We start from the raw sequence: 18,045 nt of genomic DNA, 5'->3' as shown, positions 1-18,045 counted from the left end.
TGTATGTTTGACTTTCTAAGAAGATACCTAAGTGTTTTTCAAAGTGGCTGTACCATTTTGTATTCCTGCAAGCAATACACTAAAGTCCTAGTTGTTTCACATCTTTGCCAGCACTCAGTATTGTCAGGGGTATTTTTTGTTTTTATTATAATTTTTAGCCCTGTGACAGGTGCATAGTGGTATGTCATTGTGATTTTAAGTTGTATTTTCCTAATGACTGAGGATATTGGTAATCTTTTCATGTGCTTATCTGATGTCTATACATCTTTGGTGAAGATCTATTCAAACCTTTTTCCCATTAAAAAATACACATATCAATTTTTTTGTATCATTTATTTCAATGGAAATAAAGTATCATTAAAGGTTTAAATAATTAACAAAATCATGTCTATCCCTCAGTAACATGAATATATTATTTTTACATATTCTCAGGCATTCATGTTTGAATAGTCCTTATATAATAGCAATTACATTTTTGAGAGTTTAATTGTGGTATAATTGACATAGAAAAAGTTGCCAGTGTTTAAAATGTATAATGATAAGTTTTGACATGTGTATACACCTGTGAAATCATCAACAATCAAAATAATTAACATTTCCATCATCCACAAAAATTTTCCTATGCCCCTTTCTAATCTTGCCTTGTGCTGCTTCTATTTCCAGGCCCTTCTATTTCCAGCACAAATCCACTCCCCTGATTTCTGATACTATAGATTATTTACATTTTCTAGAATATTATATAAATGAAACTATATAGCATGTATTTTTTTTCTAGGTTTTTCACTCAGCATACTTGTTTTGAGATTCATCCATGTTTTTGTACATACCAAAAATTTATTCCTTTTTTTTTTTTGCTGAGTAATACTCCATTGTATGGGTACACTATAATATGTTTATCTGTTCACCTGTTTATAGACTTTTCCCCCCAATTTGGAGCTATTACAAAATAGTTATGATGATTCATGTATATCTTTGGACATATGCTTTCATTTCTCTTGATTAAATGTATAGACATGGAATAGCTGAGTCACCTTACAAGTATATGTTTAACTTTTTAAAATACTGTCTAAGGCTCGGCATCTGTAGCTCAGTGGCTAGGGCGCCAGCCACATACAATGGAGCTGGCGGGTTCAAATCCAGCCTGGGCCTGCCAAACAACAATGACAACCACAACAAAAAAATAGCCAGGTGTTGTGCCAGGCGCCTGTATTCCCAGCTACTTGGGAGACTGAGGCAAGAGAATCACTTAAGCCCAAGTGTTTGAAGTTGCTGTGAGTTGTGACGCCATGGCAGTCTACCCAGGGTGACAGCTTGAGAGTCTGTACCAAAAAAATAAAAAATTAAAATAAAAAACCAAAACTATCTAATTGGTGGCATCATTTTATGTTTTTACTATAAAAACATAAACATTTGTCGGTACCAGTTGTTCCACATCCTCATCTGCACTTGGTATGGTCAGTCTTTGAAATTTTAGTCATGTAAGTATGTAGCAGTATCTCATTTTTAAACCTTTAGTTTTCTTTTTACTGTTAGTAACTTGTTTTTTTAGATTTTATTTTTAAATTAAAATACACATACAGTAAAATGAACATAAAAGATTTTTTCTTTTTCATAAGAGACAGGCTTTCGCTGTTGCCTAGGCTAAGGTACAGTGGTGTGATCACAACTCTGTGCAACCTGAGACCTAGGCTCAAGCCATCCTCCCACTTCTGTCTTCTGAAGTGCAGGTATTTCAGGCAGGAGCCATCAGGCTGGGCCCAGTAAAATTAACTTCTTAAATTGGTGTAAAGTTCTATATATTTTAATATATGTAAAAATTAATGTAACCCCCACCAAAATCAGGATATACAAGAGTTTTGTTCCCCTACATAACTCCTTCATGTTAACCCTGTGTAGTGAGACTCCCTGTTCCTAACCCTGGCAAACACTGATCTTGTTCTCTGTGGTTATAATTTTGTTTATTTAAAAATGTTACATATGTAAAATCAGACCATATGTAACTTTTTGAAACTGACTTTCAATCAGCATAATGCCTTTGAGATTCTTTTCATGTATGTATCAGTAGTTTATTCCTTTTTACTGCTAACTAGTATTCCATGTTATGGATATACCAGTTTGTCCAAATTTATTAATTGAAGGTCTGGTCTGGTTTGGTGATTATGAATATGGCAGCCAGAAAAATTCCCATATGGGTTTGTGTAAACGTTAAGTTTTCATTTTCTTTCTTTTATTTTTTTTTTCTTGGCCACTTTTTTATTTTTTATTAAACCATAGCTGTGAACAATAATGCAATCATGAGGTACAATGTGCTGGTTCCATATACAGTCTGAAATATTTTCACCGAACTTGTTAACATAGCCTTCATAGCAAGTTTTCATTTTCTCTGAGTACGTAGCCAAGAGTGTGAGTGCTTCCTCTAAATCTGTAAAATGGAACCACCAACACCTGCCCCACCACACAACGTATTTTTGCTAATTGAGAGAGAAATAGGATAATGTAGCTTTTATTTATTTATTTATTTTTTATTCACCAGAAGGCTTCTTTTTTATTGTTGGGGATTCATTGAGGGTACAATAAGCCAGGTTACACTGATTGCAATTGTTAGGTAAAGTCCCTTTTGCAATCATGTCTTGCCCCCATGAAGTGTGACACACACCAAGGCCCCACCCCCCTCCCTCCGTCCTCTTTCTGCTTCCCGCCCCCCCCCCCCGTAACCTTAATTGTCATTAATTGTCCTCATATCAAAATTGAGTACATAGGATTCATGCTTCTCCATTCTTGTGATGCTTTACTAAGAATGTCTTCCACTTCCGTCCAGGTTAATACGAAGGATGTAAAGTCTCCATTTTTTTTAATGGCTGAATAGTATTCCATGGTATACATATACCACAGCTTGTTAATCCATTCCTGGGTTGGTGGGCATTTAGGCTGTTTCCACATTTTGGCGATTGTACATTGAGCTGCAATAAACAGTCTAGTACAAGTGTCCTTATGATAAAAGGATTTTTTTCCTTCTGGATAGATGCCCAGTAATGGGATTGCAGGATCAAATGGGAGGTCTAGCTTGAGTGCTTTGAGGTTTCTCCATACTTCCTTCCAAAAAGGTTGTACTAGTTTGCAGTCCCACCAGCAGTGTAAAAGTGTTCCCTTCTCTCCACATCCACGCCAGCATCTGCAGTTTTGAGATTTTGAGATGTGGGCCATTCTCACTGGGGTTAGATGATATCTCAGAGTTGTTTTGATTTGCATTTCTCTAATATATAGAGATGATGAACATTTTTTCATCTGTTTCTTAGCCATTCGTCTGTCATCTTTAGAGAAAGTTCTATTCATGTCTCTTGCCCATTGATATATGGGATTGTTGGCTTTTTTCATATGGATTAATTTGAGTTCTCTATAGATCCTAGTTATCAAGCTTTTGTCTGATTGAAAATATGCAAATATCCTTTCCCATTGTGTAGGTTGTCTCTTTGCTTTGGTTATTGTGTCCTTAGCTGTACAGGAGCTTTTCAGTTTAATGAAGTCCCATTTGTTTATTTTTGTTGTTGTTGCAATTGCCATGGCAGTCTTCTTCATGAAGTCTTTCCCCAGGTCAATATCTTCCAGTGTTTTTCCTATGCTTTCTTTGAGGAATTTTATTGTTTCATGCCTTAAATTTAAGTCCTTTATCCATCTTGAATCAATTTTTGTGAGTGGGGAAAGGTGTGGGTCCAGTTTCAGTCTTTTACATGTAGACATCCAGTTCTCCCAACACCATTTATTGAATAGGGAGTCTTTCCCCCAAGGTATGATCTTGTTTGGTTTATCGAAGATTAGGTGGTTGTAAGATGTTAGTTTCATTTCTTGGTTTTCAATTCGATTCCAAGTGTCTATGTCTCTGTTTTTGTGCCAGTACCATGCTGTCTTGAGCACTATGGCTTTGTAGTACAGACTAAAATCTGGTGTGCTGATGCCCCCAGCTTTATTTTTATTACTAAGAACTGCCTTAGCTATACGGGGTTTTTTCTAGTTCCATACAAAACGCAGAATCATTTTCTCCAAATCTTGAAAGTACGATGTTGGTATTTTGATAGGAATGGCATTGAATAGGTAGATTGCTTTGGGAAGTATAGACATTTTAACAATGTTGATTCTTCCCATCCATGAGCATGGTATGTTCTTCCATTTGTTAATATCCTCTGCTATTTCCTTTCTGAGGAGTTCATAGTTTTCTTTATGGAGGTCCTTCACCTCCTTCGTTACGTATTTCATTTTCTTTGAAACTATGGTGAAGGGAGTTGTGTCCTTAATTAGCTTCTCATCTTGACTGTTATTGGTGTATACAAAGGCTACTGACTTGTGGACATTGATTTTATATCCTGAAACATTACTGTATTTTTTGATGACTTCTAGGAGTCTTGTGGTTGAGTCTTTGGGGTTCTCTAAGTATAAGATCATGTCGTCAGCAAAGAGGGAGAGTTTGACCTCCTCTGCTCCCATTTGGATACCCTTTATTTCCTTGTCTTGCCTAATTGTATTGGCTAGAACTTCCAGCAACGTTGAATAGTAAAGGTGACAGAGGACAACCTTGTCTGGTTCCAGTTCTAAGAGGGAAAGCTTTCAGTTTTACTCCATTCAGTAAAATATTGGCTGTGGGTTTGTCATAGATAGCTTCAATCAGTTTTAGAAATGTGCCACCTATGCCTATACTCTTCAGTGTTCTAATTAGAAAAGGATGCTGGATTTTATCAAATGCTTTTTCTGCATCTATTGAGAGGATCATGTGATTGTTATTTTTGCCTTTGTTAATATGGTGGATAACGTTTATGGACTTGCTTATGTTAAACCAGCCTTGCATCCCTGGGATGAAGCCTACTTGATCATGATGATAAGCTGTAATCTATTGGCTAGGATTTTGTTGAGGATTTTTGCGTCTATATTCATGAGTGAGATTGGTCTGAAATTCTCCTTTTTGTTTGGGTCTTTTCCTGGTTTTGGTATCAGGGTGATGTTTGCTTCATAGAATGTGTTGGGGAAGATTCCTTCTTCCTCAATTTTTTGGAATAATTTCTGCAGTACAGCAATAAGCTCTTCCTTGAAGGTTTGATAGAATTCTGGTGTGAAGCCATCTGGACCAGGGCATTTTTTGGTTGGAAGATTTTTTATTGTTTCTTTGATCTCGGTGCTTGAATTTGGTCTGTTCAGGAGCTCTATTTCTTCCAGGCTAAGTCTAGGGAGAGGGTGTGATTCCAAATATTTATCCATTTCCTTCACATTGTCAAATTTCTGGGCATAGAGTTTCTGGTAGTATTCAGAGATGATCGCTTCTATCTCTGTGGGATCAGTTGTTATTTCCCCTTTATCATTTCTGATTGAGGTTACTAGAGATTTTACTTTTCTATTCCTCGTTAGTCTGGCCAATGGTTTATTTTATTTATTTTTTTCAAAAAACCAACTCCTTGTTTCATTAATTTTCTGAATGATTCTTTTGTTTTCAATTTCTTTGATCTCTGATTTGATTTTGGATATTTCTTTTCTTCTACTGAGTTTAGGCTTAGATTGTTCTTCTTTTTCCAATTCCATAAGATCTCTTGTGAGATTGTTGATGTGCTCTCTTTCTGTTTTTCGAATGTAGGCATCTAAAGCAATGAATTTTCCTCTCAAAACTGCTTTTGCAGTATCCCACAGGTTTTGGTAGCTTGTGTCTTCATTGTTGTTATGCTCAAGGAAGTTAATGATTTCCTGTTTTATTTCTTCCTGCACCCATCTGTTATTCAACAGAAGATTGTTTAATTTCCATGTCTTTGGGTGGGGTCGAGCATTTTTGTTAGAGTTGAGTTCCACCTTTAGTGCCTTATGGTCTGAGAAGATACAAGGTAAAATTTCAATTCTTTTGATTCTGTTGATATTTGTTTTGTGTCCCAGGATATGATCAATTTTGGAGAATGTTCCATGGGGTGATGAGAAGAATGTATATTCGTTATCTTTGGGTGGAGTGTTCTATATGCGTCTGTCAAGCACAGTTGTTCTAGGGTCTCATTTAAATCTCTTATATCTTTGTTTAATTTCTGTTTAGAGGATCTGTCCAGCTCTGTAAGAGGAGTGTTAAAGTCCCCTGTTGTTATGGTATTATCAGGTATCATATTGCTCAGACTGAGTAAGGTCTGTTTCAAGAATCTGGGAGCATTTAAATTGGGTGCATAGATATTTAGAATTGAAACGTCTTCTTGTTGTATTTTTCCCTTGACCAATATAAAGTGACCATCTTTGTCTTTTTTGACTTTAGTTGCTTTAAATCCACATGTATCTGAAAATAAGATTGCAACTCCTCTTTTCTTCTGAATTCCATTTGCCTGAAAAATTGTCTTCCAACCTTTGACTCGGAGCTTTAATTTGTCTTTTGAAGCCAGGTGTGTTTCTTGCAGACAGCAAATAGGTGGCTTGTGTTTTTTAATCCAGTCAGCCAATCTATGTCTCTTCGGTGGGGAATTCAAGCCATTAACATTTATTGAGATAATTGATAAGTGTGGTAGTATTCTATTCGTCTTATTTGGTGAGAGTCCATTGCTTAGTTTTATCTTTTGCATCAGTGTGGAGGTTAGGTTCTGTCCTTTAATTTCTGAGTTCTTACTTTGCTGCTGATCCATTGTGCTGGTCATTGTGCAGAACAGGTTGAAGTATTTCCTGTAGAGCTGGTCTTGTTGTGGCGAATTTCCTCAATGTTTGTATATCCGTAAATGATTTGATTTCTCCATCAGTTTTTAAGCTTAGCTTAGCAGGGCACTGAATTCTCAGTTGGAAATTGTTCTGGTTAAGTAGATTAAAGGTAGATGACCATTGTCTTCTTGCTTGGAAAGTTTCATTAGAGAAGTCTGTGGTCACTCTGATGGATCTGCCCCTGTTGGTCAACTGGGGCTTACTCCTGGCAGCTTGCAGAATCTTTTCTTTGGTCTTGACTTTGGACAGGTTCATCACAATGTGTCTTGGAGAAGCTGGGTTAGAGTTGAGGCGACCTGGGGTCCGATAGCCCTCTGAAAGCAGTGTGTCAGAATCTTTGGTGATATTTGGGAAATTTTCTTTTATAATATGCTCTAGTATGTCTTCCATTTCTCTGGGGCATTCTTCTTCCCCTTCTGGGATTCCTATAACTCGTATGTTGGAACGCTTCATAAAGTCCCATAATTCTGAAAGTGAACGTTCTGCTTTCTCTCTCTTCTTTTCTGCCTCTTTTACTATCTGAGTTATCTCAAGAACTTTGTCTTCTACCTCTGAAATTCTTTCTTCTGCATGGTCTAACCTGTTGCTGATACTTTCCATTGCATCTTTAAGTTCCCTAATTGACTGTTTCAGTTCCTTCAGCTCTGCTATATCTTTTTTATATTCTTCATATCGTTCATCTCTTATTTGATTCTGTTTTTGGATTTCCTTTTGGTTATTTTCCACTTTATTAGCAGTTTCCTTCATTGTTTCCATCATTTCTTTCATTGTTTTCAACATGTGTATTCTAAATTCCCTTTCTGTCATTCCTAACATTTCTTCATAGGTGGAATCCTCTGCAGTAGTTACCTCATGGTCCCTCGGTGGGGTTGTTCTGGTCTGGTTCTTCATGCTGCCTGGAGTTTTCTGCTGATTCTTCCTCATGAGTGGTTTCTTTTATGTGTTTCCTTGCCCTAATTTTCCTTTCACTTCCTCTTGCTCCTTAAGTTCTCGTGCCTGTGGACTAAGGGTTACAGGACCAGAGGGGTGAGAAGGTTGGAGAGCAAAAAAGGGATGAAAGAAAGGAGGACCGAGTGATAAGAAAAAAAAAGAAAAATAGAGAAAGGAGAGGGAGTGGGTAAAAGGAATATTGACAAAAAGAAGAGAGGCACAGAAAGAGGGAGACAGAACAATATAGGTGTACAGTAGGGTACTTTGACACAACCTTAAAAAAAACCCATCTTCTGGGGGTGCCGAGTTGGGTGGTTCCCTTGAGGTCAGCAGCTCTTTGCTAACCTGATCAGACACAGTACCCCACCTCCACCGAGTAGAGAGGAAAGACGAAAATGCTATAAATCAAACCAAAACAAGCAAACAGAAAACTTTACGGGATAAAATTAGGTGAAAAACCAAATAATAGCAGTAGAAACACTAGCAAAAATGAAGTTCTAATTATTGAAAAAGACAGCAATGGGAAATTATAATTAAACTAGAAAAATTGAGAAAGAAAAGAGATCTGTATGGAAAAGGTTGAACTTACAAAACATAACAACTTCAAGAACATCAAAATAAACAAAAAAACCCAACCAAACCAAAAAAAAAAAAACACAACCCAAAACAAAGCAGTATGTATATGTTATTGAATATTGTCTGGGCAACACGTGGTCTTCTGGGGTATGAGATGTTAATCACAGTTCTGATACGACTGGAGGCTGCTGATTTCTCAAACCCCAGCAGGTAGACACCCTAAATCTCTCTTCAGCCCACTTAAAAGGCACTTTGAACTTGTTCACTTGCTGAGCAGAAGCTTTCCCAGGAAAGTGCCTGTCGCTGGAATCACTGCTGAAGTGGCTGTCCACTTACCCAGTGTGCCAAAACTGGTCTCACTCTGCCCCTGAGGGTTAGGGCTGCAAGGCAGCTCAGGCCCCGCCCTGAGGCTACTTGGTCGCTGGGTTACCAGCTCCCACCCAATTCTAGCTCTGCTACCCTGAGGTCAGAGCTTGCCGGGGCAGATCGCTCACAATGGCTCCCTGTGACCCACCGCCAAACACCATTAGCTCCGTCTGGCTCAGTGGCTCAGACTGGTGCCCTAGACAATGGGCCGAAGTTCTCCGCACTCCTGCTCAGGCTCTCCCCAAGGCAGTTCAACTGAGTGCCAAGTCCAAAGACACCAAAACAGTTCACAGGTAAGGCCTTTCTGGTTTGCAGTCTCGCTGCTACTGAACTTACAGTTGCGGGCGGGTTTAGACCCGATTGAACACACGCGACCACTTTCCGGTTTTCCACTGTTTTAGTCCTCCTCCTGGGGTCCAGAAGTCTCTCGCTGACTCCCTGTATCCGCACAGGGGTGATGATAGGCAGATCCCACCAGCCAGAGATGCCTGGAGTTCTATCTCCCCAGACTCACGGTGCCAAGATGCAAGAAAGCTGTTACTCGGCTGCCATCTTGCTCCGCCTCCCTAGGAGCTATAGATTTTAACAAAAATCTCCACAATGGGATAATGTAGCTTTTAAGACGTGATTTAACATGAAGATCTATTTGAGTTAATCTTTGGGACCTTTTATTTGATTTTTTTTATTTTTTGATTTCTTTTATCAGTGATTTATAGTTCTCAGAATAGAGTTCATTCATGTTTTGTTGTATTTATTCTGAAGTATATTATGTTGTGTGGCGTTATTATAAATGAAGCTTTTAAAAATCTTAATTTCTGGTTCTTTGTTACTCATATATAGCAATAAAATTGATTTTTCTGTGTTGACCATGTATTCTGCATCCTATTTTACACACTTATTAATTGTTGAAGCCTTTTGCAGATCCTTTGGACATCTTTGTAGGTACTTATGTCGAATGTAGCTGGTGACAGTTTTTCCTCTCTGACTTATTTGCCTTTTATTACCTTCTACTGCCTGGTTGCACTAGATGAGATCTCCAGGGTAATGTTGAATAAGAGTAGTGACAGTACATAGCTTTGCCTTGTTCCCTATTTAGGAGGGAAACATTTGTTTTCTTTATTTTGATGTTTGCTGTAATTTTTTAGATGCCTTTTATAAGGTTAGCAAAGTTCCCTACTATTCCTGGCTTGTTGAAAGTTCTTTTCCTTTCCATGAATGGGTGTTGACTTCTCTCAAATGCTTGCTTGCTTAATTTTTTTTTTCTGTGAGACGCTCAGATGGTGAATTATATTGATTGACTTTTTTTTTTTTTTTTTGTGGTTTTTGGCCGGGGCTGGGTTTGAACCTGCCTCCTCCGGCATATGGGACCGGCGCCCTACTCACTGAGCCACAAGTGCCACCCTTGATTGACTTTTAAAAAACTAAGACTTTCTTTTTTAGAGCAGTTTTAGGTTTACAGAGAAATTGAGTGGAAATCACCCTCTCCTGCTACCTACTGCAGTTTCTCCCGTTATTAATATCTTTTTTTTTTATTAAATCATAGCTGTGTACATTAATACAATCATGGGGTACAATGTGCTGGTTTTATATACCATTTGAAATATTTTCATCAAACTGGTTAACGTAGCCTTCACCGCATTTTCTTAGTTATTGTGTTAAGACATTTATACTGTACACTTAGTAAATTTAACATGTACCCTTGTAAAATGCACTGTAGGTGTGTTCCTACCAATTACCCTCCCTCCACCCATCCTCCATTATTAATAGCTTGCATTCATGTTCTCTCCCCTCCTCCTTTTCACCCTCCCACCAAGCCTCTAGTGACCACTGTTGTTTTTTTTTCTGTTTCCATAGTTTTGTCTTTTTCAGAATATCATATAGTTAGAATAATGCCATATATAATCTTTTCAAATTGGCTTCTTTTACTTAGTAATATGCATTTAAGTTTTCTTTACATCTTTTTTGTTGTTGTTGTTTGTGTGTTTTCAGGGAACTTTATTACAACCCCTTCTCCAAACCCACACGCGAAATACAGTAAGAAGAAGGTGTGGTTAAGACACTTTCTCTTTAGACTCGCACAAGCGCCAGGAATCCCAGAGCCACTGCTGAAAAGATGCTGGTCTGTCCACTCAACTTCAGCAGGCCTGGCACAGAGAGCAGATGTCTCTCCAAGAAGGTTGTAGTGATGGGTCGCACAGGGACATCCACTGATTCTGGTTCTGGCTGCCAGATTTCATCCTCTGGAATCTTCCCCACCGCATGCAGGATCTCTCAGGCTGCTCTCTCCCCACCCTCCACAACTCCCTCCATGTAGCCACTCCAGTGTGTGGAGTGCAGTCTCAGTGCCCATAAAATAAATCCTGCCCGCTGGTTGGCGTAGTACCTTCCATGTTGAGTCATGATCCCGGGGGAAAGTAGGTGGTGTAGCAGCCCCCAGAGTCCTGCTCCTCACACCAGTTCTTCTCTTCATAATGTGATGGCTTCAGAGCTTCTTGGGAGCCTAGAACTTTTGCATAGAGCTCACAAAGTTTCTTCATCCTTTCTTCTTTGGTAAGACGTGCCAGCTTTCTGGCTTTGTGGGCAAGGATAAATTCCATTATTGCAGCATAGCTGCCATCAGGTTTGGTGTCATCCAATGTGTAGGAAATCGGAGCTTCCTCCCCTTCAATAATCATGGTTCCACAGTGATCCTTTTTCCTCCGGAAAGGCTGATTGTAGTAAACTATACACTTGATAATAGAACCCAGAGGCACACGAGTGATCAGCTGGTTCCTCATCATTGGCAGAGGGCGATTGAAGTGAATCTTCATTCCCAGAGTAGGAGGAACAGTGCAAATCACGTATTTAGCCTCATAGTCTCATGGTTTAGGGTCTTCACAAGGACATTTTCTCCTGTCTGGTCAATGTAGGTCACAGGCCTCTCCAGCTTCACTCTGTGCCCAAGAAGGTCCATTATTTGCTCACTCCCTTGACCAGATCCACCCACAAATTTCCTCTCCTTTGTTCTACCTAGAGTGCAGGTGGGTTGAGATTCCCGACCAGGGAGAAATCCACCTCTCCACATCTTTTTGTAGCATAATAGCTAATTGCTTTTTATTGTTAAATATTCCTTTGTATGTTTAGAACCATTGTTCGTTTATCCAGTTGCCTATTGAAGAACATCTTACAAGTTTTGGCAGTTGTAAACAAGGCTACCTATAAACATTCATGTGTAGTTTTTGAGTGGACATAAGTTTTCAATTCATTTGGCATTGATTTATTGTTTTTTTTTTTTTTTTTTTTGTAGAGACAGAGTCTCACTGTACCGCCCTCGGGTAGAGTGCCGTGGCATCACACGGCTCACAGCAACCTCTAACTCTTGGGCTTACGCCATTCTCTTGCCTCAGCCTCCCGAGCATCTGGGACTACAGGCGCCCGCCACAACGCCCGGCTATTTTTTTGTTGCAGTTTGGCCGGGGCTGGGCCTGAACCCGCCACCCTCGGCATATGGGGCTGGCGCCCTACTCACTGAGCCACAGGCGCCGCCCGGCATTGATTTATTGTTAAATGTTTTGCATGTTATTTGTGGTATAAATGCCAATTAGTCATGATGCATTATCCTTTCCGTATATTGCTGTATTTGATACACTGACATTTTGTTGAGGAATTTTGTTGTTTGTCCTTAAGGATCTCCATCTCTAGTTTCTTTGTAATGTCTTTTTCTGGGTTTGTTATAGGGTAATGCTGGCCTCAGAGAGAGAGTTGGATTGTGTTCTTTTCTCTTGAGTTTTCTCGAAAACTTTGTGAAGAATTTGTATTACTTCTTTTTAAAATGTTTGTTATAAATTGCCATGAAACCATCCGCTCCTGGAGTTTTGTTGGAAGGTTTTTTAACTACAAATTCAATATCTTTAACAAATAACACGTTTAAGCCTACTACTAGGACTATTTTGTCTGTGTGCGCTTGGATAGTTTGTGTCTTTTGACAAATTTGCCCGTTTTACCTAACATTTATGGTTATAAAGTTAGTTGTTCATATCTCTTCATTATCTTTCTAAATGTTTGTAGGAATTTTAGTGACAAATTTCCTTTCATTCCTGAAATTGATAATTTGTAGCTGCTCTCTTTTTTCCTGGTCCCTCTGATGAATATTTTGTTAATTTTATGGATCTTTTCACAGTGTTAGCATGGAATTTCACTGATAATTCTATGTAAGTTTTTTTCATTTGTTTCAACTTTATTGCTTTTCATTTTCATCTTTATTGTCCTCTGCTTTCACTTGGTTTCATTCTTATTTTTTTTTTTTTTTATTTTTTTTTTTGTGGAGACAGAGTCTCACTGTACCGCCCTCGGGTAGAGTGCCGTGGCGTCACACCGCTCACAGCAACCTCTAACTCTTGGGCTTACGCGATTCTCTTGCCTCAGCCTCCTGAGCAGCTGGGACTACAGGCGCCCGCCACAACGCCCGGCTATTCATTCTTTTTTTTTTTTTCTTTTTCTTTTTTTTTTTATTGTTGGGGATTCATTGAGGGTACAATAAGCCAGTTACACTGATTGCAATTGTTAGGTAAAGTCCCTCTTGCAATCATGTCTTGCCCCCATAAAGTGTGACACACACTAAGGCCCCACCCCACTCCCTCCCTCTCTCTTTCTGCTTCCCCCCCCCCATAACCTTAATTGTCATTAATTGTCCTCATATCAAGATTGAGTGCATAGGATTCATGCTTCTCCATTCTTGTGATGCTTTACTAAGAATAATGTCTTCCACTTCCATCCAGGTTAATACGAAGGATGTAAAGTCTCCATTTTTTTTAATGGCTGAATAGTATTCCATGGTATACATATACCAAAGCTTGTTAATCCATTCCTGGGTTGGTGGGCATTTAGGCTGTTTCCACATTTTGGCGATTGTAAATTGAGCTGCAATAAACAGTCTAGTACAAGTGTCCTTATGATAAAAGGATTTCTTTCCTTCTGGGTAGATGCCCAGTAATGGGATTGCAGGATCGAATGGGAGGTCTAGGTTGAGTGCTTTGAGGTTTCTCCATACTTCCTTCCAGAAAGGTTGTACTAGTTTGCAGTCCCACCAGCAGTGTAAAAGTGTTCCCTTCTCTCCACATCCACGCCAGCATCTGCAGTTTTGAGATTTTGTGATGTGGGCCATTCTCCCTGGGGTTAGATGATATCTCAGGGATGTTTTGATTTGCATTTCTCTAATATATAGAGATGATGAACATTTTTTCATGTGTTTGTTAGCCATTCGTCTGTCGTCTTTAGAGAAAGTTCTATTCATGTCTCTTGCCCATTGATATAAGGGATTGTTGGCTTTTTTCATGTGGATTAATTTGAGTTCTCTATAGATCCTGGTTATCAAGCTTTTGTCTGATTGAAAATATGCAAATATCCTTTCCCATTGTGTGGGTTGTCTCTTTGCTTTGGTTATCGTCACCTTAGCTGTACAGAAGCTTTTCAGTTTAATGAAGTCCCATTTGTTTATTTTTGTTGTTGTTGCAATTGCCATGGCAGTCTTCTTCATGAAGTCTTCCCCCAGGCCAATGTCTTCCAGTGTTTTTCCTATGCTTTCTTTGAGGATTTTTATTGTTTCGTGCCTTAAATTTAAGTCCTTTATCCATCTTGAATCAATTTTTGTGAGTGGGGAAAGGTGTGGGTCCAGTTTCAGTCTTTTACACGCAGACATCCAATTCTCCCAACACCATTTATTGAATAGGGAGTCTTTCCCCCAAGGTAAGTTCTTGTTTGGTTTATCGAAGATTAGGTGGTTGTAAAGATGTTAGTTTCATTTCTTGGTGTTCAATTCGATTCCAAGTGTCTATGTCTCTGTTTTTGTGCCAGTACCATGCTGTCTTGAGCACTATGGCTTTGTAGTACAGACTAAAATCTGGTATGCTGATGCCCCCAGCTTTATTTTTGTTACTAAGAACTGCCTTAGCTATACGGGGTTTTTTCCGGTTCCATACAAAACGCAGAATCATTTTTTCCAAATCTTGAAAGTACGATGTAGGTACTTTGATAGGAATGGCATTGAATAGGTAGATTGCTTTGGGAAGTATAGACATTTTAACAATGTTGATTCTTCCCATCCATGAGCATGGTATGTTCTTCCATTTGTTAATATCCTCTGCTATTTCCTTTCTGAGGATTTCATAGTTTTCTTTATAGAGGTCCTTCACCTCCTTCGTTAGGTATATTCCTAGGTATTTCATTTTCTTTGAAACTATGGTGAAGGGAGTTGTGTCCTTAATTAGCTTCTCCTCTTGACTGTTATTGGTGTATACAAAGGCTACTGACTTGTGGACATTGATTTTATATCCTGAAACATTACTGTATTTTTTGATGACTTCTAGGAGTCTTGTGGTTGAGTCTTTGGGGTTCTCTAAGTATAAGATCATGTCGTCAGCAAAGAGGGAGAGTTTGACCTCCTCTGCTCCCATTTGGATTCCCTTTATTTCCTTGTCTTGCCTAATTGTATTGGCTAGAACTTCCAGCACTATGTTGAATAGTAAAGGTGACAGAGGACAACCTTGTCTGGTTCCAGTTCTAAGAGGGAAAGCTTTCAGTTTTACTCCATTCAGTAAAATATTGGCTGTGGGTTTGTCATAGATAGCTTCAATCAGTTTTAGAAATGTGCCACCTATGCCTATACTCTTCAGTGTTCTAATTAGAAAAGGATGCTGGATTTTATCAAATGCCTTTTCTGCATCTATTGAGAGGATCATGTGATCTTTATTTTTGCCTCTGTTAATATGGTGGATAACGTTTATGGACTTGCGTATGTTGAACCAGCCTTGCATCCCTGGGATGAAGCCTGCTTGATCATGACGAATGATTTTTTTGATGATAAGCTGTAATCTATTGGCTAGGATTTTGTTGAGAATTTTTCCATCTATATTCATGAGTGAGATTGGTCTGAAATTCTCCTTTTTGTTTGGGTCTTTTCCTGGTTTTGGTATCAGGGTGATGTTTGCTTCATAGAATGTGTTGGGGAAGATTCCTTCTTCCTCAATTTTTTGGAATAATTTCTGCAGTACAGGAATAAGGTCTTCCTTGAAGGTTTGATAGAATTCTGGAGTGAAGCCATCTGGACCAGGGCATTTTTTAGTTGGAAGCTTTTTTATTGTTTCTTTGATCTCAGTGCTTGAAATTGGTCTGTTCAGGAGGTCTATTTCTTCCTGGCCAAGTCTAGGGAGAGGGTGTGATTCCAAATATTGATCCATTTCCTTCACATTGTCAAATTTCTGGGCATACAGTTTCTGGTAGTATTCAGAGATGATCTCTTGTATCTCTGTGGGATCAGTTGTTATTTCCCCTTTATCATTTCTGATTGAGGTTACTAGAGATTTTACTTTTCTATTTCTAGTTAGTCTGGCCAATGGTTTATCTATTTTATTTATTTTTTCAAAAAACCAACTCCTTGTTTCATTAATTTTCTGAATGATTCTTTTGTTTTCAATTTCATTGATCTCTGATTTGATTTTGGAGATTTCTTTTCTTCTACTGAGTTTAGGCTTAGATTGTTCTTCTTTTTCCAATTCCATAAGGTCTCTTGTGAGATTGTTGATGTGCTCTCTGTCTGTTTTTCGAATGTAGGCATCTAAAGCGATGAATTTTCCTCTCAAAACTGCTTTTGCAGTATCCCACAGGTTTTGGTAGCTTGTGTCTTCATTGTTGTTATGCTTAAGGAAGTTAGTGATTTCCTGTTTGATTTCTTCCTGCACCCATCTGTTATTCAACAGAAGATTGTTTAATTTCCATGCCTTTGGATGGGGTCGAGCATTTTTGTTAGAGTTGAGTTCCACCTTTAGTGCCTTATGGTCTGAAAAGATACAAGGTAAAATTTCAATTCTTTTGATTCTGTTGATATTTGTTTTGTGTCCCAGGATATGATCAATTTTGGAGAATGTTCCATGGGGTGATGAGAAGAATGTATATTCTTTATCTTTGGGGTGGAGTGTTCTATATGCGTCTATCAAGCATAATTGTTCTAGGGTCTCATTTAAATCTCTTATATCTTTGTTTAATTTCTGTTTAGAGGATCTGTCCAGCTCTGTAAGAGGTGTGTTAAAGTCCCCTGTTATGATGGTATTATCAGATATCATATTGCTCAGACTGAGTAAGGTCTGTTTCAAGAATCTGCGAGCATTTAAATTTGGTGCATAGATATTTAGAATTGAAATGTCTTCTTGTTGTAGTTTTCCCTTGACCAATATAAAGTGACCATCTTTGTCTTTTTTGACTTTAGTTGCTTTAAATCCACATGTATCTGAAAATAAGATTGCAACTCCTCTTTTCTTCTGAATTCCATTTGCCTGAAAAATTGTCTTCCAACCCTTGACTCGGAGCTTTAATTTGTCTTTTGAAGCCAGGTGCGTTTCTTGCAGACAGCAAATGGATGGCTTGTGTTTTTTAATCCAGTCAGCCAATCTATGTCTCTTCAGTGGGGAATTCAAGCCATTAACATTTATGGAGATAATTGATAAGTGTGGTAGTATTCTATTCGTCTTATTTGGTGAGAGTCCATTGCTTAGTTTTATCTTTTGCATCAGTGTGGAGGTTAGGTTCTGTCCTTTGATTTCTGAGTTCTTACTTTGCTGCTGATCCATTGTGGTGGTCAGTGTGCAGAACAGGTTGAAGTATTCCCTGTAGAGCTGGTCTTGTTGTGGTGAATTTCCTCAATGTTTGTATATCCGTAAATGATTTGATTTCTCCATCAATTTTGAAGCTTAGCTTAGCAGGGTACAGAATTCTGGGCTGGAAATTGTTCTGTTTAAGTAGATTAAAGGTAGATGACCATTGTCTTCTTGCTTGGAAAGTTTCATTAGAGAAGTCTGAGGTCACTCTGATGGATTTGCCCCTGTAGGTCAACTGGCGCTTACTCCTGGCAGCTTGCAGAATCTTTTCTTTTGTCTTGACTTTGGACAGGTTCATCACAATGTGTCTTGGAGAAGCTCGGTTAGAGTTGAGGCGACCTGGGGTCCGATAGCCCTCTGAAAGCAGTGTGTCAGAATCTTTGGTGATGTTTGGGAAATTTTCTTTTATAATATTCTCTAGTGTGGCTTCCATTCCTCTGGGGCATTCTTCTTCCCCTTCTGGAATTCCTATAACTCGTATGTTGGAACGTTTCATAAAGTCCCATAATTCTGACAGTGAACGTTCTGCTTTCTCTCTCTTCTTTTCTGCCTCTTTTACTATCTGAGTTATCTCAAAAACTTTGTCTTCTACCTCTGAAATTCTTTCTTCTGCATGGTCTAACCTGTTGCTGATACTTTCCATTGCATCTTTAAGTTCCCTGATTGACTGTTTCATTTCCTTCAGCTCTGCTATATCCTTTTTATATTCTTCATATCGTTCATCTCTGATTTGATTCTGTTTTTGGATTTCCTTTTGGTTATTTTCCACTTTATTAGCAGTTTCCTTCATTGTTTCCATCATTTCTTTCATTGTTTTCAACATGTGTATTCTAAATTCCCTTTCTGTCAT

General features: G+C 38.6%; 2 protein-coding genes across 5 annotated transcripts in view; one reads left to right on the top strand and one right to left on the bottom strand.

Annotated features, from left to right (window-relative positions):
- Window positions 1-18,045, top strand: part of NDUFAF2 (NADH:ubiquinone oxidoreductase complex assembly factor 2) — a 278,588-nt gene that overhangs the window by 2,170 nt on the left and 258,373 nt on the right. The gene's annotated exons all lie outside the window — the stretch shown is intronic.
- LOC128584887 (amine oxidase [flavin-containing] B-like) lies at window positions 10,733-11,516 on the bottom strand. Its single transcript, XM_053590169.1, has one exon. It carries the CDS (start codon window positions 11,376-11,378, stop codon window positions 10,965-10,967), a length of 414 nt encoding a protein of 137 aa, XP_053446144.1. The 5' UTR covers window positions 11,379-11,516; the 3' UTR covers window positions 10,733-10,964.

The sequence above is a fragment of the Nycticebus coucang genome, chromosome 1, assembly GCF_027406575.1.
Source record: "Nycticebus coucang isolate mNycCou1 chromosome 1, mNycCou1.pri, whole genome shotgun sequence".
In the NCBI taxonomy this organism is placed as follows: Eukaryota; Metazoa; Chordata; class Mammalia; order Primates; family Lorisidae; genus Nycticebus; species Nycticebus coucang.
Note: the sequence above shows the minus strand (reverse complement) of the source record. Positions and strands in the feature narration are given on the sequence as shown.

Bases quoted from the DNA above. Each gene is read 5' to 3' on its own strand.
- LOC128584887 (XM_053590169.1), bottom strand. From the start codon at position 11,378: ATGAAGATTCACTTCAATCGCCCTCTGCCAATGATGAGGAACCAGCTG.